Raw genomic sequence first — 25,821 nt, forward strand, 5'->3', positions numbered from 1 at the left:
GAAAAAAGAAAAAAAGAAAACATGGATGTCTCAGGTTATTACTTATACAAATCTTCTTCTCATGTAATTCAGCTTAGTTATAATATTTCCTGCATCCCTTTAGCAATGGTAATGACCTTTCCTCCCATTCCCCAAAGCCTAACCTCCCATTTTCTCTCTCTAATCCTCCACCCCCAACTGCCAAACCCCCAACTGCCTTTTAAAGGTTGTCCCCCCTCCTTTTAGAATGCCAACTAGCTCTGCCTCCCAGGGAACACCTACCTAACATGGGAGTGATAGGTTAACCCATGATGAACCAGGCATTATTCCGCCACATAGCTCAGGCTAGTTTGCCACCCACAGTCCCAGCCCCAGATGTGGCCCTGGCCCTCCCTGCTCTGCATCAGATGGGATGGTTGCAACGCTCTCTATGGAGAGAGCAGCCAGATGATTGGCTGGGCTGCCTCTCTTTATGAAGGACATTTCTCTCCCACCTCTTTGTCCAAGGAGATCAAGGTGGCATCCATGGGTCTACCCCTCCTCACTGAGTCCCATCCCCCCCAAAAAACCACATTGGATTCCTGTTTTAAAACTAGTTGCATTAGTTGTTTCCTTTCCAGCTGGACCTCTCCTGCTCTGGATGCCTTGGCTTGTGAGACCTCCTGTGGTGCTTTCATATATAGTGGTGGGTGGCACCCCAAGGATCATCTAGTCCAACCCCCGGCAATCTCAGAGGGTACACATGCATCTGGAGGAACTAAGCACTGGAGGAGAAAATGAGCCCTGCAGGATCAGGCCAGAGGGGGCCCACTTGAGTCCAGCCTCCAGTTTTCATAGGGGCCAACTAGGGGCCTCTTATGGGAAGCCCACCAGCAGGACTGGAGCACCAGAGCCACTCTCTCCTACGGGGGAGACAGAGCAGGGGAGCCCCCCATCGCCCTCTCCGCCTCCACGGATTGGCCTCCTCCTCTTTTAACGCCACCTTGATTGGTGGCCTCCTTGCCTCTTGTGGGAGGAAGTTCCACAGGTTTAACTCTGCCCTGCAAGAGGAAGCGCTTTCTCTTCTCTACTCTCCCTCCTTCCTTCCTTCCTTCCTTCCTTCCTTCCTTCCGTCCTTCCTTCCATAGGTGAGGTTTTAGGGACCATGGTATATTTCATGTCTGAATGTTTCCAACCTCCGTTATAAAAGGGGACTGATCCATACATCTGAAGGGGGTCTATTTGCATGCATTTCCTCGCTCCGGGACCCAAGACCCCTCCCCAAGGGGCCAGCAGAGCATCGATGCAAAGGTAGAGCAGAGCTGCCGCCCTCCTGCCACCTCGCCCCTCCCTGGCAGGACCCTCCGCGCCCTCACTTGCCCCCCCCCCGCCATGCAGCTCTGGGACCCCCCTATGTTGGGAGAGAGGAGACTCACCGGATCCCAACAGGCGCCCCCGGGGCAGCACCCGCAGAGCCGAACCAACGGGACCCACACTTCTTGCAGACAAGGGAGGGGGTGGGCTTTCGCTCTGGAGGACCTGCCCTCCCCCGTCTTACTTTCCTCTCTTCTCCTCTCTAGGAATCCAGCTCGTTTCCGTTTAACCCTTGGCAAGCCGAGCGCACCCAACTGGCCCCTCTTCCCATCTCGACAGCAGGAGCATCGCGCACCAATGGCATCCCCAGAAGGCGGAGTGGGAGGGCTTGGTGGATTACTTCCCGCAGCGGATGCATTCAGTTTTGGAGAGCAGCTGAGAGGCCCCCTAACAGCTGGCCCCTGCTGCAACACGGGTCCTAAGAAATCTTCCCTGGCTCCAGGTCCGTTTCCGAGCACCATTCCCAGTGTCCTGATCCCCTGAAAGAAAAGGGGAGGGGGAAAACCTTCTCCTCGCCCCCCCACTCAATCCCTCCCTTCTCCTACAGGCACACCATTCTCAGATACAGGTGGGGAGCCGTGTTGGTCTGCCATATCTGCAACAGTCAAAACAAAATCAAAAATTCTTTCCAGTAGCACCTTAGAGACCAACTGAGTTTGTTCCTGGTATGAGCTTTCGTGTGCATGCACACTTCTTCAGATACACTGAAACAGAAGTCACCAGACCCTTATATATAGTGAGAGGGTGGGGAGGGGTATGACTCAGAAGGGTGGTGGGAATGGGAGATCAGCTGATAGGTGTGGAAAACAGATCTCAAAGTAGCTGTCTTAAGACAAAGAAATTTCAGAAATAGACTGGAAAGAGAAGTGGCTAAATTGCAACTAATCACCAAACTTAAAACCATGGAGAAACCTGGTCTGAACAGAGACATTGGATTCTTATCTCATTATACATAACAAAGCTATCTTTAGCCGTCTCACTCCTTGCTTTTCCCTGTAAGACCAATTGCAGTCGTTAACAGTCGTCAACAGGTTTTCCACACCTATCAGCCAATCGCCCATCCCCACCACCTTTCTGAGTAATACCCCTCCCCACCCTCTCACTATATTTAAGTGTCTGGTGACTTCTGTTTCAGTGTATCTGAAGAAGTGTGCATGCACATGAAAGCTCATACCAGGAACAAACTCAGTTGGTCTCTAAGGTGCTACTGGAAAGAATTTTTGATTTTGTTTTGACCATTCTCACAGCCCGCCCCCCACAACCCCAAATCCCGCCCCCATACGTCGCACCCATTCCTTCTCCTCCTCCTCCTCTTCCTCCTACTCGCAGTACTGCTTCTCTTTCCGGAATGAGAGGGGAGAGCCCCCCCTCCCAAACTGCCTGCTTCTCCCGGAAGTGGAGTTTCCACGCGGGATTGCTGCTCTGCGCCGTAGCTCTAGGGGCGCTCGCTTTCGTAAAGGGGAGGAGGGGGCGTCAGGGGAGGGGACCCCCCTGGATTTTGCAGGAAAGGAAAGGAGAATCGCGAGCAAGGACAAAAAGGTAAAGGGGCGGGAGAGAGGGAGGGGAGAGAAGGACCCAGAGGACCCCCCCGCCAGGTCCCCAAAGCGCCTTTCGTGGGTCCCGTCGGCAGGGCCTGGATCCCTGCACGGTGCTGCTGCGAAGGGGGCTTTTCTTGCCCCCTTGGGCGCCTTGGCAGGGGCAGTCATGGGGCCCTTACCCAGGGGCATAGCTGTCAACTTTTCCCTTTTTTAAGAAAGGGAAATTCCCTTATTCCGAATAGGATTCCTCGCAAGAAAAGGGAAAAGTTGACAGCTCTGCGCAGGGGTCCCCATGAGGATCGCATCGCCCCGTGTCCCCCGCACTGGCATCCCTTGAGAGCTGGGGACCCCGCGCACAGAGAGGTGGGTCACGAAAGGATTAACGGGCACGAGGGATAGAGACCCCCCCCTGTCCCTCCCCTGCTTGTCTTGGGGTGGCCCTTCCGGCTGGAGAGATGGGGGCGCAGGGGAGACTCCGGGAGAAAGGGAGGGGGTCAAGGAAGTGTGGGGGGAGCACCCCTGGGGCAAGGAGGCGCAGCAATGGGGGGGGGAGAGACCATTCTTTGGGGAGACATCTCATCGTGGCGCCCGCGGGGAATCTCGGGAGGGGCCGCCTTGGCTTCTCCCTCCCACCCAGGAATCGGCCACCCCTTCAAGGCAAAAAGAGAGAGAGAGAGATCCCTGGAAAGTGGGGGTCCTGTCCCCCCCACCCCTTCCTTCCTGCAAGCTCTATACTCTTCCCAACCGATATGCCCCTCCCTGTCCAGAGGCAGCAATTCTGCCAAGTCCAAGCCTTAGTCCTCCTGGGGAGGAGAGGAAATCCCGAGAGGAAGAACGGAGGGGGGAGGCTTTCTCAGAAGCGGCTCTTTGTTTCCACAATCTACAATTTCCTCCCTCTCTCAGGCTTCCGTCTTTAAGTTTCTTCTCCACTGCCTGGTTCATTGAGGATGAGGATAATGTACACCTGTCATCAGAAACAGGGGTGCAGAGTCCATGGAAAGGCTCTCAGGGTTGATATAGAAGTCGAACGCATTTCTGTTCCTCTTATTCTTTGTAGGCAATGTCAGAGTGACTGACAAGCTGAGGTACAATCCATCATTTTCTGATGACAGCCACTGCATGAATCTTTCCAGTCAAAGGACCCAATTTCCAGATAGACATTACCTGTGGCTGGAGGCTCTACACACAGTTTTTGCTTATGCTGGCCAAAGACTGCCAGTATTAGCACAGGTGAGCTGTGCGACCTTCCCAAACTTACAGACTGTATGTGAATGCACCTCAGAAGCATTTCTGTTCCTCTTATTCTTTGTAGGCAATGTCAGAGTGACTGACAAGTTGAGATACAATCCATCATCATTGGATCCAATTTCATGATAGATGGTGCCTGTAGCTGGAGGCTCTACACACAGGGTTTACCTATGCAGGCCAAAGACTGCTAGTACAGTGGTACCTCGGGTTACATATGTTTCAGGTTACAGACTCCGCTAACCCAGAAATAACGCTTCAGGTTAAGAACTTTGCTTCAGGGTAAGAATAGAAATCGTGCTCTGGCGGCACAGCGGCAACGGGAGGCCCCATTAGATAAAGTGGTGCTTCAGGTGAAGAACAGTTTCAGGTTAAGAACGGACCTCCAGAACAAATTAAGTACTTAACCAGAGGTACCACGGTATTATCACAGGCGAGGTGTATGACCTTCCCAAATTTACAGACTGTATGTGAATGAGAAGTCGTGGGTGGGATTTCTCTATGCATAACATTTCATGAGCTTATATAGCAGTATGAACTCCAAATTAACTAAAAACAGCAACCACAAGATCATCATCATCATCATCATCATATTTACACCCCTGGGCCTTAGTCTGCCTACCTATGATCTAGAGAAAACACAAGCTTTGAATCATACAAACTAAAACTTCCAGAACCTTCTTGAACCAATAGGTTAGGAATTATCACTATACATTATATCTGTGCTTTTCTATGCCTGAAAAATGCAACCATGAGACTGTGGGAATGTTCAGGGATGCAGGAGAGGATATATTGTTTGATTATATCCTTTCCAACTTGTGTTAACAAGTTGTACAATTTAGCAGAGTAATATTCCCCTTTATAAACTTGCACAGCGGATGCATTTGCTCAGGCTCGCTAAAACCTCTAAAATAAGTTTCCTTGGTAATTTCCCTCATAAAAAGATAGACACAACACAGTCTTCTATAAAAGTATAAAAAGAGTTTACTTACACATTCTGTTCACAAATGGATCCCAGAAGGCAGACTTAAGTTACAAAAGTAATATACACCTGGAAACTATCCCATAAGGAGATCGCTCCTTTGTCCTCTCTTGGCTGGACAAAGCATCTTAGGCTAATCAGATGTTGCTTCTTTGATGAATGTGGTCAGAGAGAGAGAGAGATGGCAAACCAGTCCTGCTCTTTTGTTACCTGGGCAGGTGAGGTCACGCCCACCTCTAGTCACATGCAGAGGAAGTTTGTCCCAGCCTAGGAGAAACAGGAAGTTCTGACTGGCTGGTCCAGACACCCCCTTTTATGTCCACTCTAGGGATGTTGTACTTGACTGCTCTTGTGTTTCACATCCCACAGACACTGTCAGCACCAACAGTGTGAATTGTGCTTGGAAATGCCCTGGGAGCCAGGGAAGATCCTTTAGGAAGAGTGTTATGTGGTCTCAGTGGCTGCTCCCAGTCAGTAGTCTAGCTGCCCCATTCTGGATTAGTAACATGTTTCAGAGTCACCTTCATAGGTAGCCCCATGTAGAGCAGATGGCAGTAGACCAAGCAGGAGATAACCAGAGCATGCACCACTCTGGAGAAACAGTCTGCAGGCTGGTAAGTTCTCAGCTGGCGTACCAGATGGAGCTGCCAGACAGCTGTCCTTGACACAGAATTAACCTGCACCTCCATGGACAGCTCTGAGCTCATCTCTCTGCCTCATACTGCTGTGTTAGCAGCAATGGAAACCTGGGCAGTGTGTTGGGGGGCCTTGGCTGCCTTGAAAACAAGACCCCGTCATCAGCCTAGCTGCTATGGTCCCAAGGAAAGCAGAGAAGTACGTTTGGCACCAGCTTGGCTGCTGGGGTTGCTGGAAGGAGGTGTGCAGGCCACCATCCAACCATCTTAGAGACTCCACTCTGGATATGTGTAGGATTTCCTCCATTGTCTTTTCTTCTCCTGAACATAACTCATGGGGCAGCGAAGGTTAAGCATCAGAGTATTCCTCCTTGATGGGCTCCCTTCCCCGGTTGACGAGCCCCATCTGCCCTTCACTCTCCTCTGCAGCATGGGCAGAATCTGCCTTTTTGACTGTGGGATTCACTGTTGTTCTCATCCTCTCCATCCACCAGGGCCTGCCTTCACCTGCAGCAGAATTTCCCAGCCCACCAAGGATTTGAAATCCATCAGGGATCCTTACCTGGTTTAGCTGGCTGATTGAAGCCATTCCTGGGATTGTGGCCCCTGTTGCAAGCTGACAGCTTCTAGAAGCCACAGGTGAGAGCTGAGTGCAGGGTGGGGACCAAGGGTGGATAGATTACCCCATAAGGTGCATGACATGTCCCCCACCAAAGGTACTAACACTCCCCTAACACCCCATGACATCTTATAATTATGATATTTGAGACAGAACAGGAATAAATTCATGTCTCCAGAGATAATACAACTTCAGGCCATCAATACTACATATTAATGGTTTAATTTTTCACTAAGTACAGTTATCCAAAACAAAATAAAATAAAAAATTCCTTCCAGTAGCACCTTAGAGACCAACTAAGTTTGTTCTTGGTATGTACCGGTATCTGAAGAAGTGTGCACGCACACGAAAGCTCATACTAAGAACAAACTTAGTTGGTCTCTAAGGTGCTACTGGAAGGAATTTTTTATTTTATTTTGTTTTGACTATGGCAGAGCAACACGGCTACCTACCTGTAACTACAGTTATCCATTTCCCCTTAATATCCAGCTTTTTCGGTGTCACATTAGGATGTTCCTGGGTCAGAAGACTGGCTCAAGATCAGGCAACACATCATTATTACAAAGAACTATGGGGAAGGGTGTTTCCATCTGGGATTCCCATGTGCCAGCTGCTTTCCTTCTGCTTGTCCTGCTCTCTCCATGCAATGTGAGGCATGTAGATGGAGATCCATCTCCAAGAACAGGAGCTTCCCTGAGCACCCATTCAGCTGACCCCAAGCACCAAGCCTTGTCACTAGTAATCTGACTGACCCAGACCACAGTCCCCGGAAAAGACATAGAACTGGGTCTCACATTATGGACCATATGGACCTTCTGAGGCCAATGGGACTGTGCAGGTGATTCATGAAGATCTAATAATAATAATAATAATAATAATAATAATAATAATAATAATAATTTATTTGTACCCCACCCATCTGGCTGAGTCTCCCTAGCTACCCTGGGCGGCTCCCAATCAAGTGTTAAAACAATACAGCATAAAATATTAAAAACTCCCTAAATAGGGCTGCCTTCAGAGGTCTCTTAAAAATAGGATAGCTGCTGATTTCCTTGACATCTGATGGAAGGGTGTTCCACAGGTTGGGCGCCACCACCGAGAAGGCCCTCTGCCTGGTTCCCTGTAACCTCTCTTCTCGCAATGAGGGAAGCGCCAGCAGGCCCTCAGCGCTGGATCTCAGTGTCTGGGCTGAATGATGGTGGTGGAGATGACCGTTCAGGTATACAGGACCGAGGCCGTTAAGGGCTTTAAAGGTCAGCACCAACGCTTTGAATTGTGCTCGGAAACGTACTGGGAGCCAATGTAGATCTCTCAGGTATGGTGTCATGCCACTCCCAGTCACCAGTCTAGGATTAATTGCAGTTTCCGGGTCACCTTCAAAGGTAGCCCCACATAGAGCGCATTGCAGTAGTCCAAGCAGGAGATAAGTAGAGCATGCACCACTCTGGCGAGACAGTCTGCGGCAGGTAGGGTCTCAGCCTGCGTACCAGAGGGAGCTGGTAGACAGCTGCCCTGGACACAGATTTGACCTGCGCCTCCATGGACAGCTGTGAGTCCAAAATCACTCCCAGGCTGCGCACCTGGTCCTTCAGGGGCACAGTTACCCCATTCAGGACCAGGGATTCCCCCCACCCACCCACCCCCTGTCCCCCTAAAACAATACTTCTGTCTTGGCGGGATTCAACCTCAATCAGTTGGCCGCCATCCATCCTCCAACCGCCTCCAGGCACTCACACAGGACATTCACCGCCTTCACTGTTTCTGATTTAAAAGAGAGGTAGAACTAGGTGTCATCTGCATACTGATGAACACCCAGCCCAAACCCCCTGATGATCTCTCCCAGCGGCTTCATATAGATATTAAAATCATGGGGGAGAGGACGGAACCCTTAGGGACCCCACAAGTTAAAGCCCAGGGGTCTGAACACGAATCCGCCAACACCACTTTCTGGACACGGCCCCGGAGAAAGGAGCGTAACCACTGTATAACACTGCGTCCAGCTCCCAGCCCCTCTAGACGGTCCAGAAGGATGTTATGGTCAATGGTGTCAAAAGGCCACTGAGAGATCCAGCAGAACTAGGAAACAGCTCTCATCTTTCTCCTTAGCCCACCGGAGACTGGGCAATAGTTGGCCATACTGGCTGGGTCTAAAGATGTTATTTTAAGAAGTGGTTTAATGACCGCCTCTTTTAGTGGGTCTGGGAAGACTCCCTCACAGAGGGAAACATTCACCACGCCAAGGAGCCCATCGCCCAGCCCTTCCTGGCTCACTTTTATTAGCCAGGATGGGCAAGGATCAAGGAAACAGACAGTCGGTTTCACTCATCCAAGCAGCCTGTCCACATCCCCGGAGGTAACAGATTGAATCATAGAATCATAGAGTTGGAAGAGACCCCAAGGGCCATCCAATCCAACCCCCTGCCAAGCAGGAAACACCATCAAAGCATTCCTGACAGATGGCTGTCAAGCCTCTGCTTAAAGACCTCCAAAGAAGGAGATTCCACCACACTCCTTGGCAGCAAATTCCACTGTCCAACGGCTCTTACTGTCAGGAAGTTCTTCCTAATGTTTAGATGGAATCTTCATTCTTGTAGTTTGAATCCATTGCTCCGTGTCCGCTTCTCTGGAGCAGCAGAAAACAACCTTTCTCCCTCCTCTATATGACATCCCTTTATATATTTGAACATGGCTATCATATCACCCCTTAACCTTCTCCAGGCTAAACATACCCAGCTCCCTAAGCCGTTCCTCATAAGGCATCGTTTGCAGGCCTTGGACCATTTTGGTTGCCCTCCTCTGGACACGTTCCAGCTTGTCAGTATCCTTCTTGAACTATGGTGCCCAGAACTGGACACAGTATTCCAGGTGAGGCCTGACCAGAGTGGAATACAGTGGTACTATTACTTCCCTTGATCTAGATGCTATACTCCTATTGATGCAGCCCAGAATTGCATTGGCTTTTTAGCTGCTGCATCACACTGTTGACTCATGTTAAGCTTATGGTCTACCAAGACTCCTAGTTCCTTTTCACATGTACTGCTTTCAAGCCAGGTGTCACCCATCCTGTATTTGTGCCTTTCATTTTTTTTGCCCAAGTGCAGTACTTTACATTTCTCCCTGTTAAAATTCATCTTGTTTGCTTTGGCCCAGTTCTCTAGTCTGTTAAGGTCATTTTGAAGTGTGATCCTGTCCTCTGGGGTGTTAGCTTTGGTGTCATCTGCAAACTTGATCAGGATACCCTGAAGCCCATCATCCAAGTCATTGATAAAGATGTTGAATAATACTGGGCCCAAGACAGAACCCTGTGGCACCCCACTAGTCACTTCTCTCCAGGATGAAGAGGACCTGTTAATGAGTACCCTTTGGGTTCGGTCAGTCAGCCAGTTACAAATCCACTGAATGGTAGCATTGTCTAGCCCACATTTTACCAGCTTCTTTACAAGAATATCATGGGGCACCTTGTCAAAGGCCTTGCTGAAATCAAGATAGGCTACATCCACAGCGTTCCCTTCATCTACAAGGCTTGTAATTCTGTCAAAAAATGAGATCAGATTGGTCTGACATGACTTATTTTTCAGAAACCAATGCTGACTTTTAGTTATCACAGCGTTCCTTTCTAGGTGCTCACAGGCTGTTTGCTTAATGATCTGCTCTAGAATCTTTCCTGGTATTGATGTCAGGCTGACTGGGCGGTAATTGTTTGGGTCTTCTCTTGTCCCCTTTTTGAAAATAGGGACAACATTTGCCCTCCTCCAGTCTGCTGGGACTTCGCCTGTTCTCCAGGAATTTTCAAAGATTACTGCCAGTGGTTCTGAAATCACCTCTGCCAGTTCTTTTAATACTCTTGGATGTAGTTCATCTGGCCCTGGAGACTTGAATACATCTAAACTAGCCAAGTATTCTTGTATTGCCTCCTTACTTATTCTGGGCTGTGTTTCCCCTGCTGAATCATCTGCTCCATATTCTTCACTTTGGGCATTGTTTTCTTTTTTGGAGAAGACCGAGGCAAAGAAGGCATTGAGGAGTTCTGTCCTTTCTCTATCTCCTGTTCGCATTTCACCATCTTCTCCTCTAAGTGACCCCACTGTTTCCTTGTTCTTCCTTTTGCTATGGACATACCCATAAAAGCCCTTTTTGTTGCTTTTAACCTCTCTAGCAAGCCTGAGTTCATCCTGTGCTTTAGCTTTTCTGACTTTGTCTCTACACGTGCTGGCTATTTGTTTGAATTCCTCTCTGGTGATTTCCCCCTTTTTCCATTTTTTTTACATATCCCTTTTAAATCTTAAATCAGTTAAAAGTTCTTTAGATAGCCACCCTGGCTTCTTTAGGCACCTTCCATGTTTTCGTCTCATTGGTACTGCTTGAAGTTGTGCTTTTAATATCTCCCTTTTAACAAACTCCCATCCATCATGGACTCCCTCCCCTTTTAGTATTAAAATGGAATAGTCCATCTTCAAGAAACTTCAGACCGTGATCTAAGAATCCAAACCGTTCCTGCTGGCACCATTTGCGAAGCCAGGTGTTCACTTCCCCTATTTTTCTCTCTCTCCCTGGGCCACGCCGTTCAACTGGGAGGACAGATGAGATGACAATTTGTGCATTTAATTGCTTCAACTTCCTGCCCAGAGCCTCATAATCACTTTTGATCTTCTGGAGGCTATGGCTTGCAGTGTCATTGGTTCCCACATGGACCAAAAGGAAGGGGTATTTGTCAGTGGGTTTTATGTTCCTTGCAGCCACTCTGTTACATCTTGGGTCTTGGCCCTGGGGAGACAGCACACCTCTCGAGAGGTCTTGTCAGGCCCACAGATCACTGCTTCTGTACCCCTCAGTAGGGAATCCCCTATCACCACTACACGCCTCCTCTTAGGCTTGGTTGGGATTCTTCCATGTGCTGTCTCTTCCAAGGTCACTTGCACATTCCCGGAGGACTGACTGTGCTGCTTGTCTTCATATTCCTCATCAACTGTGATGAGGGAGAGATCTTCAAATGGAGTCTGTTCTTCATCTTCCATGTTAAGGGAGAGCACTTCAAATTGATTGTGTAATTCTAAACACTCAGAGCGATCCCTGGGCTTTCTACTTCTATGAGTCTCGTTCCTCCATACATCTGGCTCCTGTGTTGGGGAACTGTCCTCCTCCTCAGGGATGTGCCCTGACTCCCCCTTGGTCAGACAGTGTGTTCTGCTGCATCCATGAAAAGCTCCAGTTCCTTAATTTTCTGAAGCGTAGGTATACGGGCCTCAAGTTGCTGGACCTTGTCTTCTAGTAGGGCAACCAACCTGCAATTGCTGCAGGTGTAGCTGCCTACATCCTTTGGCAAGAAGACAAACATTGCGCAGGAATTGCAGGTGACTACAGTTGTCCCCTCACCCTCCGTCCTGAAAAGCTTGAAGTCAGGACAAAAAGGAAGCCTAGGTCTCTCCCAATAAACGTTTGAGACCAGTTCCCCTTGATCTAAAAGATGGGTCAAACTATTGGCGCGTGCCACTGCCCTCCAGGCACTGACTAGCTCCGCCCACAGCTGGTCACCTGACTCAACAGAAGCCATGTCCCTTCAGGGAGAGCACAAAGCCAGAAACAAACACACACACAAGCCTGGATAGTCCCACAATTCCAAGAAGCAGAAGCCCTAGAAAACAAGCACAGCCCTAGGAAAGAAGCACACAAACAAATAAGGAACAATTAAGCACACAAACTTAATCACACACAGCCCCAAAAAGACAAACCCACAAAACCTACAGAGTGTCCCCCAAGCTCAGCTCACCTTGTGCTCCCTCCTCCGCCTCTGCCCTCCAGGCACTGACTAGCTCCGCCCACAGCTAGTCACCTGACCCAACAGAAGCCCTGCCCCTTCAGGGAGTGCACACAGCCAGAAACAAACACACACACAAGCCTGGATAGTCCCACAATTCCAAGAGGCAGAAGCCCTAGAAAACAAGCACGGCCCTTGTACTCCCTCCTCAGCCGTGTCTAGTCACGTAACTAGCCAGACAGTCAATAACCCTGGTTAACTCCACATTCAAGTGGGCCACCAGGGAATCAGCTGAAAGGCCATCAGCATGGAATAAAACATCCCCTTCCACTATCTGGAAGCCAATTGGATCCGTTAAGTAGCAGGGGCGGACCATCCAAACGGTCCCACCTCCCTGCAGATAGGAAGGGTCGCGGAGAAGTCCAATTGCACTAGGAAGTGATCTGACCATGGCACTTCTTTTGTTATGCTTTTACTTAGTGTCAGATCACCAATATCCATAGAGGTCTAAGGCATGTCCAGGGGTATGCGTTGGGCCAAACTCATTCAGGAACAGTCCCATGGAGGCCATGCTTTCCACAAAGTCCCGAGTGGCCCCTTGTAAGGTCGTGTTGGCATAGGTGTCTCCAGGAGCACATCCACCACAACCTGAAGCAGCTCGGGCAGGGAATCCTTGGTGCAGCAGGGAGGTTGGTACACCAAAAGGAGTCCTGTACTGCCCCTATTGCCCAGCTTCCAGAACATGCACTCAGAAAACTGGGTCTTCCCAATAGGATGGCTGGGGCAAACTAATGACTTCCTAAAAATCACTGCAACGCCCCCCTCCCCGTCCACATGGCCTGGGTTGCTGTGCGTAAGGGAAACCTGGTGGACAAGCAGTGGCAAGGACAGGCCCATCTGCTTCATCCAACCAATTCTCTGTCACACATGCCAGGTGAGGTCCGCCATCCAAAATCAGTTCATGGATGGCAGTGGTTTTAATCATCGATGGGGGTGGATGGAGGATTATGATGCAGAGGATGGGGAATGTCCAAAGGAATGATGAACTGGAGAAAGAGAGGTCCTGTTCATGGACAGAGAAGAACTGCCTTTCCAGTGAGGAACCACATGCTTTGTAAAGGCTGTATTCCATGATCATACTGCTTTATTAATGATGATGGAGGATAATGAAACATTGCTGATCCATTACTATCATGTGACATCATTGCATTTTCTTTTCTTTTTTTATAAGAATTTATTGGCATTTTCATAACAAAGCATAAACCCACACCCACACCTACATATATAAAACAAATACAAACATAGCCACGATTCTTCTTCTTGTTTACACGCATAAAAGAAAATTCTAGTTCCGAATCTTGACGGTTGACTTCCCCTGCCTTCTCTCCTTCGGTTTTAAATCCAGATTCTACTTTAATAACATCATCTCTCTAAAAATTAAATTCATTTAAAGAAGATTCGAATCTAAACAATCATCTTAATCCATAATAGTTAGTAACAAATCTTTAAATCTTAACAAATTATTCTTATATCAAATCTATACAAACTTCTTCTGTCCCTTAAACTGCTGCTAATAGCATAAAATTCAAAATATCCCTTTTCTTATTGAAAAATAAAATAAAACTTAGTGTCTTAACCCTCCGGTTTCAGATTACCATAACAGACCATTTATATTCTGCACTTAATACACTTCACCCTATTCCCCCTCTGTCCATTGTCCATTTCCATCTTTCACCGGAACCACTCCTCCAATTGTCCTCTTTTCTTGTACATCCACAGATCCAGACACAGTCCCCAACAGTCCTTGCATCGAACATCAGGGTACACTGTTCATCTTCTTTCAGCTTCTCCCATTCACTGCTACATTCTTCTTCTATTTGTAGATATCTTAATTCTTTGCCCTTCACTCCCGAGCTCTCACCTCGGGAGCTGGATATAACATTCTTCACCGTCCCAAGGCTGCCGCCGAAGGACGTTTCTTTTTCCGGGAGTCGCCAAGCCATCTCTCTCCATTCTTCAATCATCCCCTTCAGCTCTTTGCCAAGGCTCTCTTCCATAGTATCAAAAACTTGAAAGGTCTCCTCTGTGGGAAGTAAATTTTTATTCATGTCCCCACTCAAAACCTTCAATTTCTGATTAAGCAGTTCCAGTTTCAAAATAATAATCCTTTGTTCATCAGTTAATCCAGAGTTCAAAGCAAGTTCAAAAACAAAGTCCAACATGGTGAGAAGGGGGATAGGTATCAAATTTCAGTTTCTATTTCAGTGTTCTCCATTTTATGCCAGTAGTTTTCCACTTCAGCTCAAACTTTTCGCAGCCATTTTCCCTGAAACCAGGGCGCAAAGACCAAAACTTTAAAGAGGGATATTTTCCATCCTTTTCCTCCCCAGAGGGAGATCTGAATAGTCTCACTCGTGAAAAAATCCAAACATTTTAACCATCTTAGTAGCAACAGTATCATAAACCATTATTTTCTTGCCGCCGAAGGGAGGGAGGCAGACTTCCTTTCTCTAACCTCCCGGATCGTTAAATCCACAACCTTAATCCAATCAAGTACTCACGACCACCGGGCTTCTTTCCCTTTCATCTTCTACAGGGAGAACGTCGTCGCTCGTCACGGCCAGTACTCGCCGCTTTTCCGCCCGGTTGGGGCATATCCCCTAATGGCCCGGCTCCGCGCTCCCTTCACCTCCACTCCCCCTTTACAGGGGGAACGAGGGAAGGGTACGGAACCTAGCGGGCCCGCCGGGGAGCCCGAGGCGCGGGACGCTCTTCCCGCGCCTCACCGGAGCCCCGCTTAGCGGTAGCGGGGCTCCAACCCCCGGGCTGGACTGGGTCGCCTCGCTGCCTAGGCAACCCACGACCGCCCGTGATGGCGACCTCACCGGAAGTCCCGACATCATTGCATTTTCATTTCCTAAAACCTGGGAACATGGGTAGGAGGTGGGAGAATGTATGATATGTTGAAATAAGAGAAGGTGCTAATGGCGTTTGATGTGTTCTCTTTCCCTTTGTTCTCTTCCTTGAAACCCAAACAGGATTTCCTTTCCACCCACTCTGAAGAAGGTGATGGAGAAGACAGTCAGAATTCCAGGGGATGGGGCACTTTTGTTTAATTAGGAATAGAAACTGAAATATGGAATATGCTTCACTGAATGTGCACACATAGTTCACATCAGCGGACTTAAATGGGCAAGAAAAGATTCCAATGCAGGGAGTGTGGGAAGAACTTCAGCCAGAGTAGAAACCTCAGTAGACATCACCAGACTCACACCGGGGAGAAACCATATGAATGTATGGAGTGCGGAAAGAGCTTCAGTCAGAATGGAGACCTTAGATCACATCAACGGATTCACACAGGGGAAAAACCATTTAAATGTAAGGAATGCGGAAAGAGCTTCAATCGGAGTGGAAGCCTCAATATACACCAACGGACTCACACGGGTGAAAAACCTTTTAGATGTATGGAGTGTGGAAAGAGCTTTAGTGAAAGTGGAAGCTTTAGACATCATCAACGGACTCACACCGGGGAGAAACCATATGAATGTATGGAGTGCGGAAAGAGCTTCAGTCTGAATGGAGACCTTAGATCACATCAACGGATTCACACGGGGGAAAAAACCATTTAAATGTATGGAATGCGGAAAGAGCTTCACTTTCAGTGCATCCCTTAGAACCCATCAACGGACTCACACAGGGGAAAAACCATTTAAATGCATGGAGTGTGGAAAAAGCTTCAATCGGAGTGGAAGCCTCAATATACACCAACGGACTCACACGGGTGAAAAACCTTTTAGATGTATGGAGTGTGGAAAGAGCTTTAATGGAAGTGGAAGCTTTAGACGTCATCAACTGACTCACACCAGGGAGAAACCATATGAATGTATGGAGTGCGGAAAGAGCTTCAGTCAGAATGGAGACCTTAGATCACATCAACGGATTCACACAGGGGAGAATGAATGCAAGGAGTGTGGAAAGAGCTTCAGACACAATAGTCACCTGAAATTACACCAACGGACTCACACGGGTGAAAAACCTTTTAGATGTATGGAGTGTGGAAAGAGCTTCAGTCAGAGTGGACACCTCAATATACATCAATTGACTCACACAGGGGAGAAACCACATGAATGCATGGAGTGTGGAAAGAGCTTCAGTCAGAGTGTACACCTCAATATACATCAACTGACTCACATAGGAGAGAAACCATATAAATGCATGGAGTGTGGAAAGAGCTTCAGCCAGAGTGCAGACCTCAATAGACATCACCAGACTCACACCGGGGAGAAACCATGTAAGTGCCTGGAGTGTGGAAAGAGATTTAGAGATAGTGGAAGCCTTAGAATACATCAACGGACTCACACAGGGGAGAAACCATATGAATGTATGGAGTGCGGAAAGAGCTTCAGGCACAGTGGAACCCTCAGACAACATAAATGGACTCACACAGGGGATAAACCATATAAATGTATGGAGTGCGGAAAGAGCTTCAGTTTCAATCAGAAGCTTAGAATACACCAACGGGCTCACACAGGGGAGAAGCCATATGAATGTATGGAGTGCGGAAAGAGCTTCAGGCACAGTGGAACCCTCAGACAACATAAATGGACTCACACAGGGGAGAAACCATATAAATGTATGGAGTGCGGAAAGAGCTTCAGTTTCAATCAGAAGCTTAGAATACACCAACGGGCTCACACAGGGGAGAAGCCATATAAATGTACAGATTGTGGAAAGAGCTTCAGTTTCAATGCAACCCTTAGAAGACACCAACGGACTCACACTGGAGAGAAACCATATAAATGTATGGAATGTGGAAAGAGCTTCAGTCAGAGTGGACACCTCAATATACATCAACTGACTCACACAGGGGAGAAACAATTTAAATGCATGGAGTGCGGAAAAAGCTTCAGTCGAAGTGAAAATCTTAGAAAACATCAGCTGACACATAGTGAATAAACCACTTAAATGTATGGCATGTGGAAGGAACTTCAGTCAGAGTGGAACCCTTGATTTACATCAGCAAACTCACACAAGAAAGAAACCATATAAATGTCTGGTAATTAGATTGAGGCTCGGCCCTAGTGGAAGTCCTACATCAACAGACTCATGGCCAGGAAGAACTTTAAGAGTTGACACCCTACATGCCATCAATATCTCAAAGAGGAGAAGCATTTTAAAATGAAAGATTGCAGAAAGTGCTCTAGGTATAATGTAATGTTTAAGAAACATCAAGGGACCTTCAAAGGGGAGAACCCATTTATATGTCTGGAGTGCAGGATGTGTTCCTCTCAGATTCCACTCTTCTTCATAGCAATGAACTCAGAGGAAATCCATCTTCCTGCTTCAGGACCAGCTCAGTCTGTTTCTCCTGTCATTTTCTCATAGCTAGGTAATTCCTGTCTAATCTGCTCTGTGTCTGTGTCTCTCCCTGCTTCTGAGACCCCTGGAAATGAAGGGGATGAATTTCCCCCCTCTGGCTCTTCTTCTACGGAAAGCTGATCTGCCTGAGAATGGATTCCCTCGTTAAGGTTGGGGACCTTAACGGAGTCCTTTCATTAGAACTGGACAGGACAGAAAGGGAAAGGAAATCTAGAAAAGGGAGACTGCCACATACATTTTTTCAAATCGTCAACAGCATAAACCTAAAGAATACATGGAAACACAAAATCCACTGGAGAAACAGTTCACACACTTTTCAAAACCCAAACAATCGTCAGGGAGAGGTTATGTAATCTGGATCTCAAATAATTTAATAAATAAAATTATAAAATTACAAAAACAGAGATTCACCCAAAGACAATAACAGATCATAATCCAGTTATATTAGAATTAGAAAATAAACAAAAGGGTAATAAAAGATGGCGATTAAATGAGAATTTATTAAATGAAAATTTGGTGATTAAAGCACAGGGATTGTTGAAAGAATTGGAATCAATAAATCACAAGACACTGATATGAGAATAATTTGGGATGCCAGTAAGGCATTTGTTGCAAAGAAAAAGAGAGCTTATGAGAGGAACTTAGGGCAGTTAAGAGAATAAATAGCAAGCAATGAAAAATACTAGTGAAGGAACCAAAAAAAAGGTAGAACAAAAAAATCAAGTTATTACAAACACAATTCTTGCTGTTGCGAATCATTGAAATCCAAAATAACATAAGATGGATGAAACAGAGATCCTTTGAATTTGCGAATAAGCACAGGAAAATGCTGGCATGGCAACTGAAGAAGAGACAGAAAGAGGATTAATAGATAACATCAAAGACAGCGAGAAAAGAATAGACAAACCAGAAGAAACAAACAAGTGTTTTATCAACCACTTCAAAAGTTTATATAAGATAGGCAAGGAAACAGAAGACGAGATAAAAAAATTGTCTGCAGGCGAAAGACTTACCCAGAAAGGGGGAGGGGGGATAGTAAATCTAAATGCCTTGTTTTCTCCCCCCCCCTTTTAAAAAATCTTTATTTTATTTCCAAATAGTTTACAAAATTTTACAAATTTTACAAAATCACTTAAATAACCAATTCACATTACAAACAATAAAAGAAAAGAAAAAAGGAAGGAAGGAATTAAAGAAAAACAAGAAAAGTAAGAAAACAAAAGAAAGAGGTAAGAAAAAAAAGAGGTAAATTATTGTTAAAATTACAATAATCAAATGCCTCGGTTTCTATGATGGAAGTACATGAGGATATTTCCAAAGTAAAGTTGGGGAAGTCGCGGGGCCCGAATGCCCTTACCGCCTTGCATTCCAAAAAAATGGAGGAAGCAGTGGCAGTTAGTAACAAATCTTTAAATCTTAACAAATTATTCTTATATCAAATCTATACAAACTTCTTCTGTCCCTTAAACTGCTGCTAATAGCATAAAATTCAAAATATCCCTTTTCTTATTGAAAAATAAAATAAAACTTAGTGTCTTAACCCTCCGGTTTCAGATTACCATAACAGACCATTTATATTCTGCACTTAATACACTTCACCCTATTCCCCCTCTGTCCATTGTCCATTTCCATCTTTCACCGGAACCACTCCTCCAATTGTCCTCTTTTCTTGTACATCCACAGATCCAGACACAGTCCCCAACAGTCCTTGCATCGAACATCAGGGTACACTGTTCATCTTCTTTCAGCTTCTCCCATTCACTGCTACATTCTTCTTCTATTTGTAGATATCTTAATTCTTTGCCCTTCACTCCCGAGCTCTCACCTCGGGAGCTGGATATAACATTCTTCACCGTCCCAAGGCTGCCGCCGAAGGACGTTTCTTTTTCCGGGAGTCGCCAAGCCATCTCTCTCCATTCTTCAATCATCCCCTTCAGCTCTTTGCCAAGGCTCTCTTCCATAGTATCAAAAACTTGAAAGGTCTCCTCTGTGGGAAGTAAATTTTTATTCATGTCCCCACTCAAAACCTTCAATTTCTGATTAAGCAGTTCCAGTTTCAAAATAATAATCCTTTGTTCATCAGTTAATCCAGAGTTCAAAGCAAGTTCAAAAACAAAGTCCAACATGGTGAGAAGGGGGATAGGTATCAAATTTCAGTTTCTATTTCAGTGTTCTCCATTTTATGCCAGTAGTTTTCCACTTCAGCTCAAACTTTTCGCAGCCATTTTCCCTGAAACCAGGGCGCAAAGACCAAAACTTTAAAGAGGGATATTTTCCATCCTTTTCCTCCCCAGAGGGAGATCTGAATAGTCTCACTCGTGAAAAAATCCAAACATTTTAACCATCTTAGTAGCAACAGTATCATAAACCATTATTTTCTTGCCGCCGAAGGGAGGGAGGCAGACTTCCTTTCTCTAACCTCCCGGATCGTTAAATCCACAACCTTAATCCAATCAAGTACTCACGACCACCGGGCTTCTTTCCCTTTCATCTTCTACAGGGAGAACGTCGTCGCTCGTCACGGCCAGTACTCGCCGCTTTTCCGCCCGGTTGGGGCATATCCCCTAATGGCCCGGCTCCGCGCTCCCTTCACCTCCACTCCCCCTTTACAGGGGGAACGAGGGAAGGGTACGGAACCTAGCGGGCCCGCCGGGGAGCCCGAGGCGCGGGACGCTCTTCCCGCGCCTCACCGGAGCCCCGCTTAGCGGTAGCGGGGCTCCAACCCCCGGGCTGGACTGGGTCGCCTCGCTGCCTAGGCAACCCACGACCGCCCGTGATGGCGACCTCACCGGAAGTCCCGACATCATTGCATTTTCATTTCCTAAAACCTGGGAACATGGGTAGGAGGTGGGAGAATGTATGATATGTTGAAATAAGAGAAGGTGCTAATGGCGTTTGATGTGTTCTCTTTCCCTTTGTTCTCTTCCTTGAAACCCAAACAGGATTTCCTTTCCACCCACTCTGAAGAAGGTGATGGAGAAGACAGTCAGAATTCCAGGGGATGGGGCACTTTTGTTTAATTAGGAATAGAAACTGAAATATGGAATATGCTTCACTGAATGTGCACACATAGTTCACATCAGCGGACTTAAATGGGCAAGAAAAGATTCCAATGCAGGGAGTGTGGGAAGAACTTCAGCCAGAGTAGAAACCTCAGTAGACATCACCAGACTCACACCGGGGAGAAACCATATGAATGTATGGAGTGCGGAAAGAGCTTCAGTCAGAATGGAGACCTTAGATCACATCAACGGATTCACACAGGGGAAAAACCATTTAAATGTAAGGAATGCGGAAAGAGCTTCAATCGGAGTGGAAGCCTCAATATACACCAACGGACTCACACGGGTGAAAAACCTTTTAGATGTATGGAGTGTGGAAAGAGCTTTAGTGAAAGTGGAAGCTTTAGACATCATCAACGGACTCACACCGGGGAGAAACCATATGAATGTATGGAGTGCGGAAAGAGCTTCAGTCTGAATGGAGACCTTAGATCACATCAACGGATTCACACAGGGGAAAAACCATTTAAATGTATGGAATGCGGAAAGAGCTTCACTTTCAGTGCATCCCTTAGAACCCATCAACGGACTCACACAGGGGAAAAACCATTTAAATGCATGGAGTGTGGAAAAAGCTTCAATCGGAGTGGAAGCCTCAATATACACCAACGGACTCACACGGGTGAAAAACCTTTTAGATGTATGGAGTGTGGAAAGAGCTTTAATGGAAGTGGAAGCTTTAGACGTCATCAACTGACTCACACCAGGGAGAAACCATATGAATGTATGGAGTGCGGAAAGAGCTTCAGTCAGAATGGAGACCTTAGATCACATCAACGGATTCACACAGGGGAGAATGAATGCAAGGAGTGTGGAAAGAGCTTCAGACACAATAGTCACCTGAAATTACACCAACGGACTCACACGGGTGAAAAACCTTTTAGATGTATGGAGTGTGGAAAGAGCTTCAGTCAGAGTGGACACCTCAATATACATCAATTGACTCACACAGGGGAGAAACCACATGAATGCATGGAGTGTGGAAAGAGCTTCAGTCAGAGTGTACACCTCAATATACATCAACTGACTCACATAGGAGAGAAACCATATAAATGCATGGAGTGTGGAAAGAGCTTCAGCCAGAGTGCAGACCTCAATAGACATCACCAGACTCACACCGGGGAGAAACCATGTAAGTGCCTGGAGTGTGGAAAGAGATTTAGAGATAGTGGAAGCCTTAGAATACATCAACGGACTCACACAGGGGAGAAACCATATGAATGTATGGAGTGCGGAAAGAGCTTCAGGCACAGTGGAACCCTCAGACAACATAAATGGACTCACACAGGGGATAAACCATATAAATGTATGGAGTGCGGAAAGAGCTTCAGTTTCAATCAGAAGCTTAGAATACACCAACGGGCTCACACAGGGGAGAAGCCATATGAATGTATGGAGTGCGGAAAGAGCTTCAGGCACAGTGGAACCCTCAGACAACATAAATGGACTCACACAGGGGAGAAACCATATAAATGTATGGAGTGCGGAAAGAGCTTCAGTTTCAATCAGAAGCTTAGAATACACCAACGGGCTCACACAGGGGAGAAGCCATATAAATGTACAGATTGTGGAAAGAGCTTCAGTTTCAATGCAACCCTTAGAAGACACCAACGGACTCACACTGGAGAGAAACCATATAAATGTATGGAATGTGGAAAGAGCTTCAGTCAGAGTGGACACCTCAATATACATCAACTGACTCACACAGGGGAGAAACAATTTAAATGCATGGAGTGCGGAAAAAGCTTCAGTCGAAGTGAAAATCTTAGAAAACATCAGCTGACACATAGTGAATAAACCACTTAAATGTATGGCATGTGGAAGGAACTTCAGTCAGAGTGGAACCCTTGATTTACATCAGCAAACTCACACAAGAAAGAAACCATATAAATGTCTGGTAATTAGATTGAGGCTCGGCCCTAGTGGAAGTCCTACATCAACAGACTCATGGCCAGGAAGAACTTTAAGAGTTGACACCCTACATGCCATCAATATCTCAAAGAGGAGAAGCATTTTAAAATGAAAGATTGCAGAAAGTGCTCTAGGTATAATGTAATGTTTAAGAAACATCAAGGGACCTTCAAAGGGGAGAACCCATTTATATGTCTGGAGTGCAGGATGTGTTCCTCTCAGATTCCACTCTTCTTCATAGCAATGAACTCAGAGGAAATCCATCTTCCTGCTTCAGGACCAGCTCAGTCTGTTTCTCCTGTCATTTTCTCATAGCTAGGTAATTCCTGTCTAATCTGCTCTGTGTCTGTGTCTCTCCCTGCTTCTGAGACCCCTGGAAATGAAGGGGATGAATTTCCCCCCTCTGGCTCTTCTTCTACGGAAAGCTGATCTGCCTGAGAATGGATTCCCTCGTTAAGGTTGGGGACCTTAACGGAGTCCTTTCATTAGAACTGGACAGGACAGAAAGGGAAAGGAAATCTAGAAAAGGGAGACTGCCACATACATTTTTTCAAATCGTCAACAGCATAAACCTAAAGAATACATGGAAACACAAAAATCCACTGGAGAAACAGTTCACACACTTTTCAAAACCCAAACAATCGTCAGGGAGAGGTTATGTAATCTGGATCTCAAATAATTTAATAAATAAAATTATAAAATTACAAAAACAGAGATTCACCCAAAGACAATAACAGATCATAATCCAGTTATATTAGAATTAGAAAATAAACAAAAGGGTAATAAAAGATGGCGATTAAATGAGAATTTATTAAATGAAAATTTGGTGATTAAAGCACAGGGATTGTTGAAAGAATTGGAATCAATAAATCACAAGACACTGATATGAGAATAATTTGGGATGCCAGTAAGGCATTTGTTGCAAAGAAAAAGAGAGCTTATGAGAGGAACTTAGGGCAGTTAAGAGAATAAATAGCAAGCAATGAAAAATACTAGTGAAGGAACCAAAAAAAAGGTAGAACAAAAAAATCAAGTTATTACAAACACAATTCTTGCTGTTGCGAATCATTGAAATCCAAAATAACATAAGATGGATGAAACAGAGATCCTTTGAATTTGCGAATAAGCACAGGAAAATGCTGGCATGGCAACTGAAGAAGAGACAGAAAGAGGATTAATAGATAACATCAAAGACAGCGAGAAAAGAATAGACAAACCAGAAGAAACAAACAAGTGTTTTATCAACCACTTCAAAAGTTTATATAAGATAGGCAAGGAAACAGAAGACGAGATAAAAAAATTGTCTGCAGGCGAAAGACTTACCCAGAAAGGGGGAGGGGGGATAGTAAATCTAAATGCCTTGTTTTCTCCCCCCCCCTTTTAAAAAATCTTTATTTTATTTCCAAATAGTTTACAAAATTTTACAAATTTTACAAAATCACTTAAATAACCAATTCACATTACAAACAATAAAAGAAAAGAAAAAAGGAAGGAAGGAATTAAAGAAAAACAAGAAAAGTAAGAAAACAAAAGAAAGAGGTAAGAAAAAAAAGAGGTAAATTATTGTTAAAATTACAATAATCAAATGCCTCGGTTTCTATGATGGAAGTACATGAGGATATTTCCAAAGTAAAGTTGGGGAAGTCGCGGGGCCCGAATGCCCTTACCGCCTTGCATTCCAAAAAAATGGAGGAAGCAGTGGCTACTCCACTGAAAGTACTCATAAATAGAATAATGGAGGGAGGGAGAATCCCCGAGTCATGGCAATTAGCACGTATAACTAATCCGTAAACAAGATAAAAACAAAGATAATATAAATAATTATAGACGAATATGTTTGCTTAATAATGACTACGATATATATGCGGACAGAGATGTCCAGAGATTAAAAACAGTGTTGAACGAAATTATTAGCCAAGATCAGACAGGATTCTTATCGGGAAGGAAGATGAGCAATAATGTGAGACTTGTGATTGATGCTATTGAATATCTTGGCTCCAACCCAGGGAAGAAGGCTGCTGCCGCTTGCTTGTGAGTGTTTGGAAGGCCGCTCCCTTCCTGCTAATTCCACCTGGCTGAGGGGGCGGGGCCTGCACTCACCATTACAGCTCAAAAGCCTGCAGAGAGGCCTGGGACATTGCTGCTGCCGCTTGCTTGTGAGTGTTTGGAAGGCCGCTCCCTTCCTGCTAATTCCACCTGGCTGAGGGGGCGGGGCCTGCACTCACCATTACAGCTCAAAAGCCTGCAGAGAGGCCTGGGACATTGCTGCTGCCGCTTGCTTGTGAGTGTTTGGAAGGCCGCTCCCTTCCTGCTAATTCCACCTGGCTGAGGGGGCGGGGCCTGCACTCACCTTTACAGCTCAAAAGCCTGCAGAGAGGCCTGGGACATTGCTGCTGCCGCTTGCTTGTGAGTGTTTGGAAGGCCGCTCCCTTCCTGCTAATTCCACCTGGCTGAGGGGGCGGGGCCTGCACTCACCATTACAGCTCAAAAGCCTGCAGAGAGGCCTGGGACATTGCTGCTGCCGCTTGCTTGTGAGTGTTTGGAAGGCCGCTCCCTTCCTGCTAATTCCACCTGGCTGAGGGGGCGGGGCCTGCACTCACCTTTACAGCTCAAAAGCCTGCAGAGAGGCCTGGGACATTGCTGCTGCCGCTTGCTTGTGAGTGTTTGGAAGGCTGCTCCCTTCCTGCTAATTCCACCTGGCTGAGGGGGCGGGGCCTGCACTCACCTTTACAGCTCAAAAGCCTGCAGAGAGGCCTGGGACATTGCTGCTGCCGCTTGCTTGTGAGTGTTTGGAAGGCCGCTCCCTTCCTGCTAATTCCACCTGGCTGAGGGGGCGGGGCCTGCACTCACCATTACAGCTCAAAAGCCTGCAGAGAGGCCTGGGACATTGCTGCTGCCGCTTGCTTGTGAGTGTTTGGAAGGCCGCTCCCTTCCTGCTAATTCCACCTGGCTGAGGGGGCGGGGCCTGCACTCACCTTTACAGCTCAAAAGCCTGCAGAGAGGCCTGGGACATTGCTGCTGCCGCTTGCTTGTGAGTGTTGGGAAGGCCGCTCCCTTCTCCTGCCAATTCCAACTGGCTTGGGGGGCGCGGCCTGCACTCACTGCTGCACTTTTAATTTGTTTTAATGGTGGTTTTTATATCATTTTATTATTTTTTGTTTGGGGTGGGGCAAATGTTTAGTTTAATTTTAGCGTTGTTCTCTGTTTTTTATTTGTATTATTTTGTTAATTTAGTGTATGGTCTTTATTTGTTTTTTAAGGGGATAGGGGTAGGGCTGCCTGGGATTGGGCCTCAGCCAACAGGATGGCTGGGGCAGGTTCCACAGGGGGGGTAGTCTTGGAAAGACACCCGATCTCAGTGAT

At 46.4% G+C, this 25,821-nt stretch overlaps 1 protein-coding gene and 1 pseudogene across 1 annotated transcript; both read left to right on the top strand.

The window, feature by feature from the left end:
• LOC117053899 overlaps nucleotides 1-17,746 on the top strand; it is a 40,727-nt pseudogene extending 22,981 nt beyond the window's left edge.
• A 2,593-nt stretch (nucleotides 17,747-20,339) lies between these two features.
• On the top strand, nucleotides 20,340-23,830 carry LOC117053900 (zinc finger protein 658B-like). Its single transcript, XM_033162223.1, has one exon. The coding sequence runs from the start codon at nucleotides 20,578-20,580 to the stop codon at nucleotides 22,342-22,344; it is 1,767 nt and encodes a 588-aa protein (XP_033018114.1). The 5' UTR covers nucleotides 20,340-20,577; the 3' UTR covers nucleotides 22,345-23,830.
• The last annotated feature ends 1,991 nt before the right edge of the window (nucleotides 23,831-25,821 follow it).

Source organism: Lacerta agilis, chromosome 10 (genome assembly GCF_009819535.1).
Source record: "Lacerta agilis isolate rLacAgi1 chromosome 10, rLacAgi1.pri, whole genome shotgun sequence".
NCBI classification, from domain to species: domain Eukaryota; kingdom Metazoa; phylum Chordata; class Lepidosauria; order Squamata; family Lacertidae; genus Lacerta; species Lacerta agilis.

What these genes read in the sequence shown, in the direction of transcription:
- LOC117053900 (XM_033162223.1), top strand. Translation starts at nt 20,578, where the DNA reads ATGGGCAAGAAAAGATTCCAATGCAGGGAGTGTGGGAAGAACTTCAGC.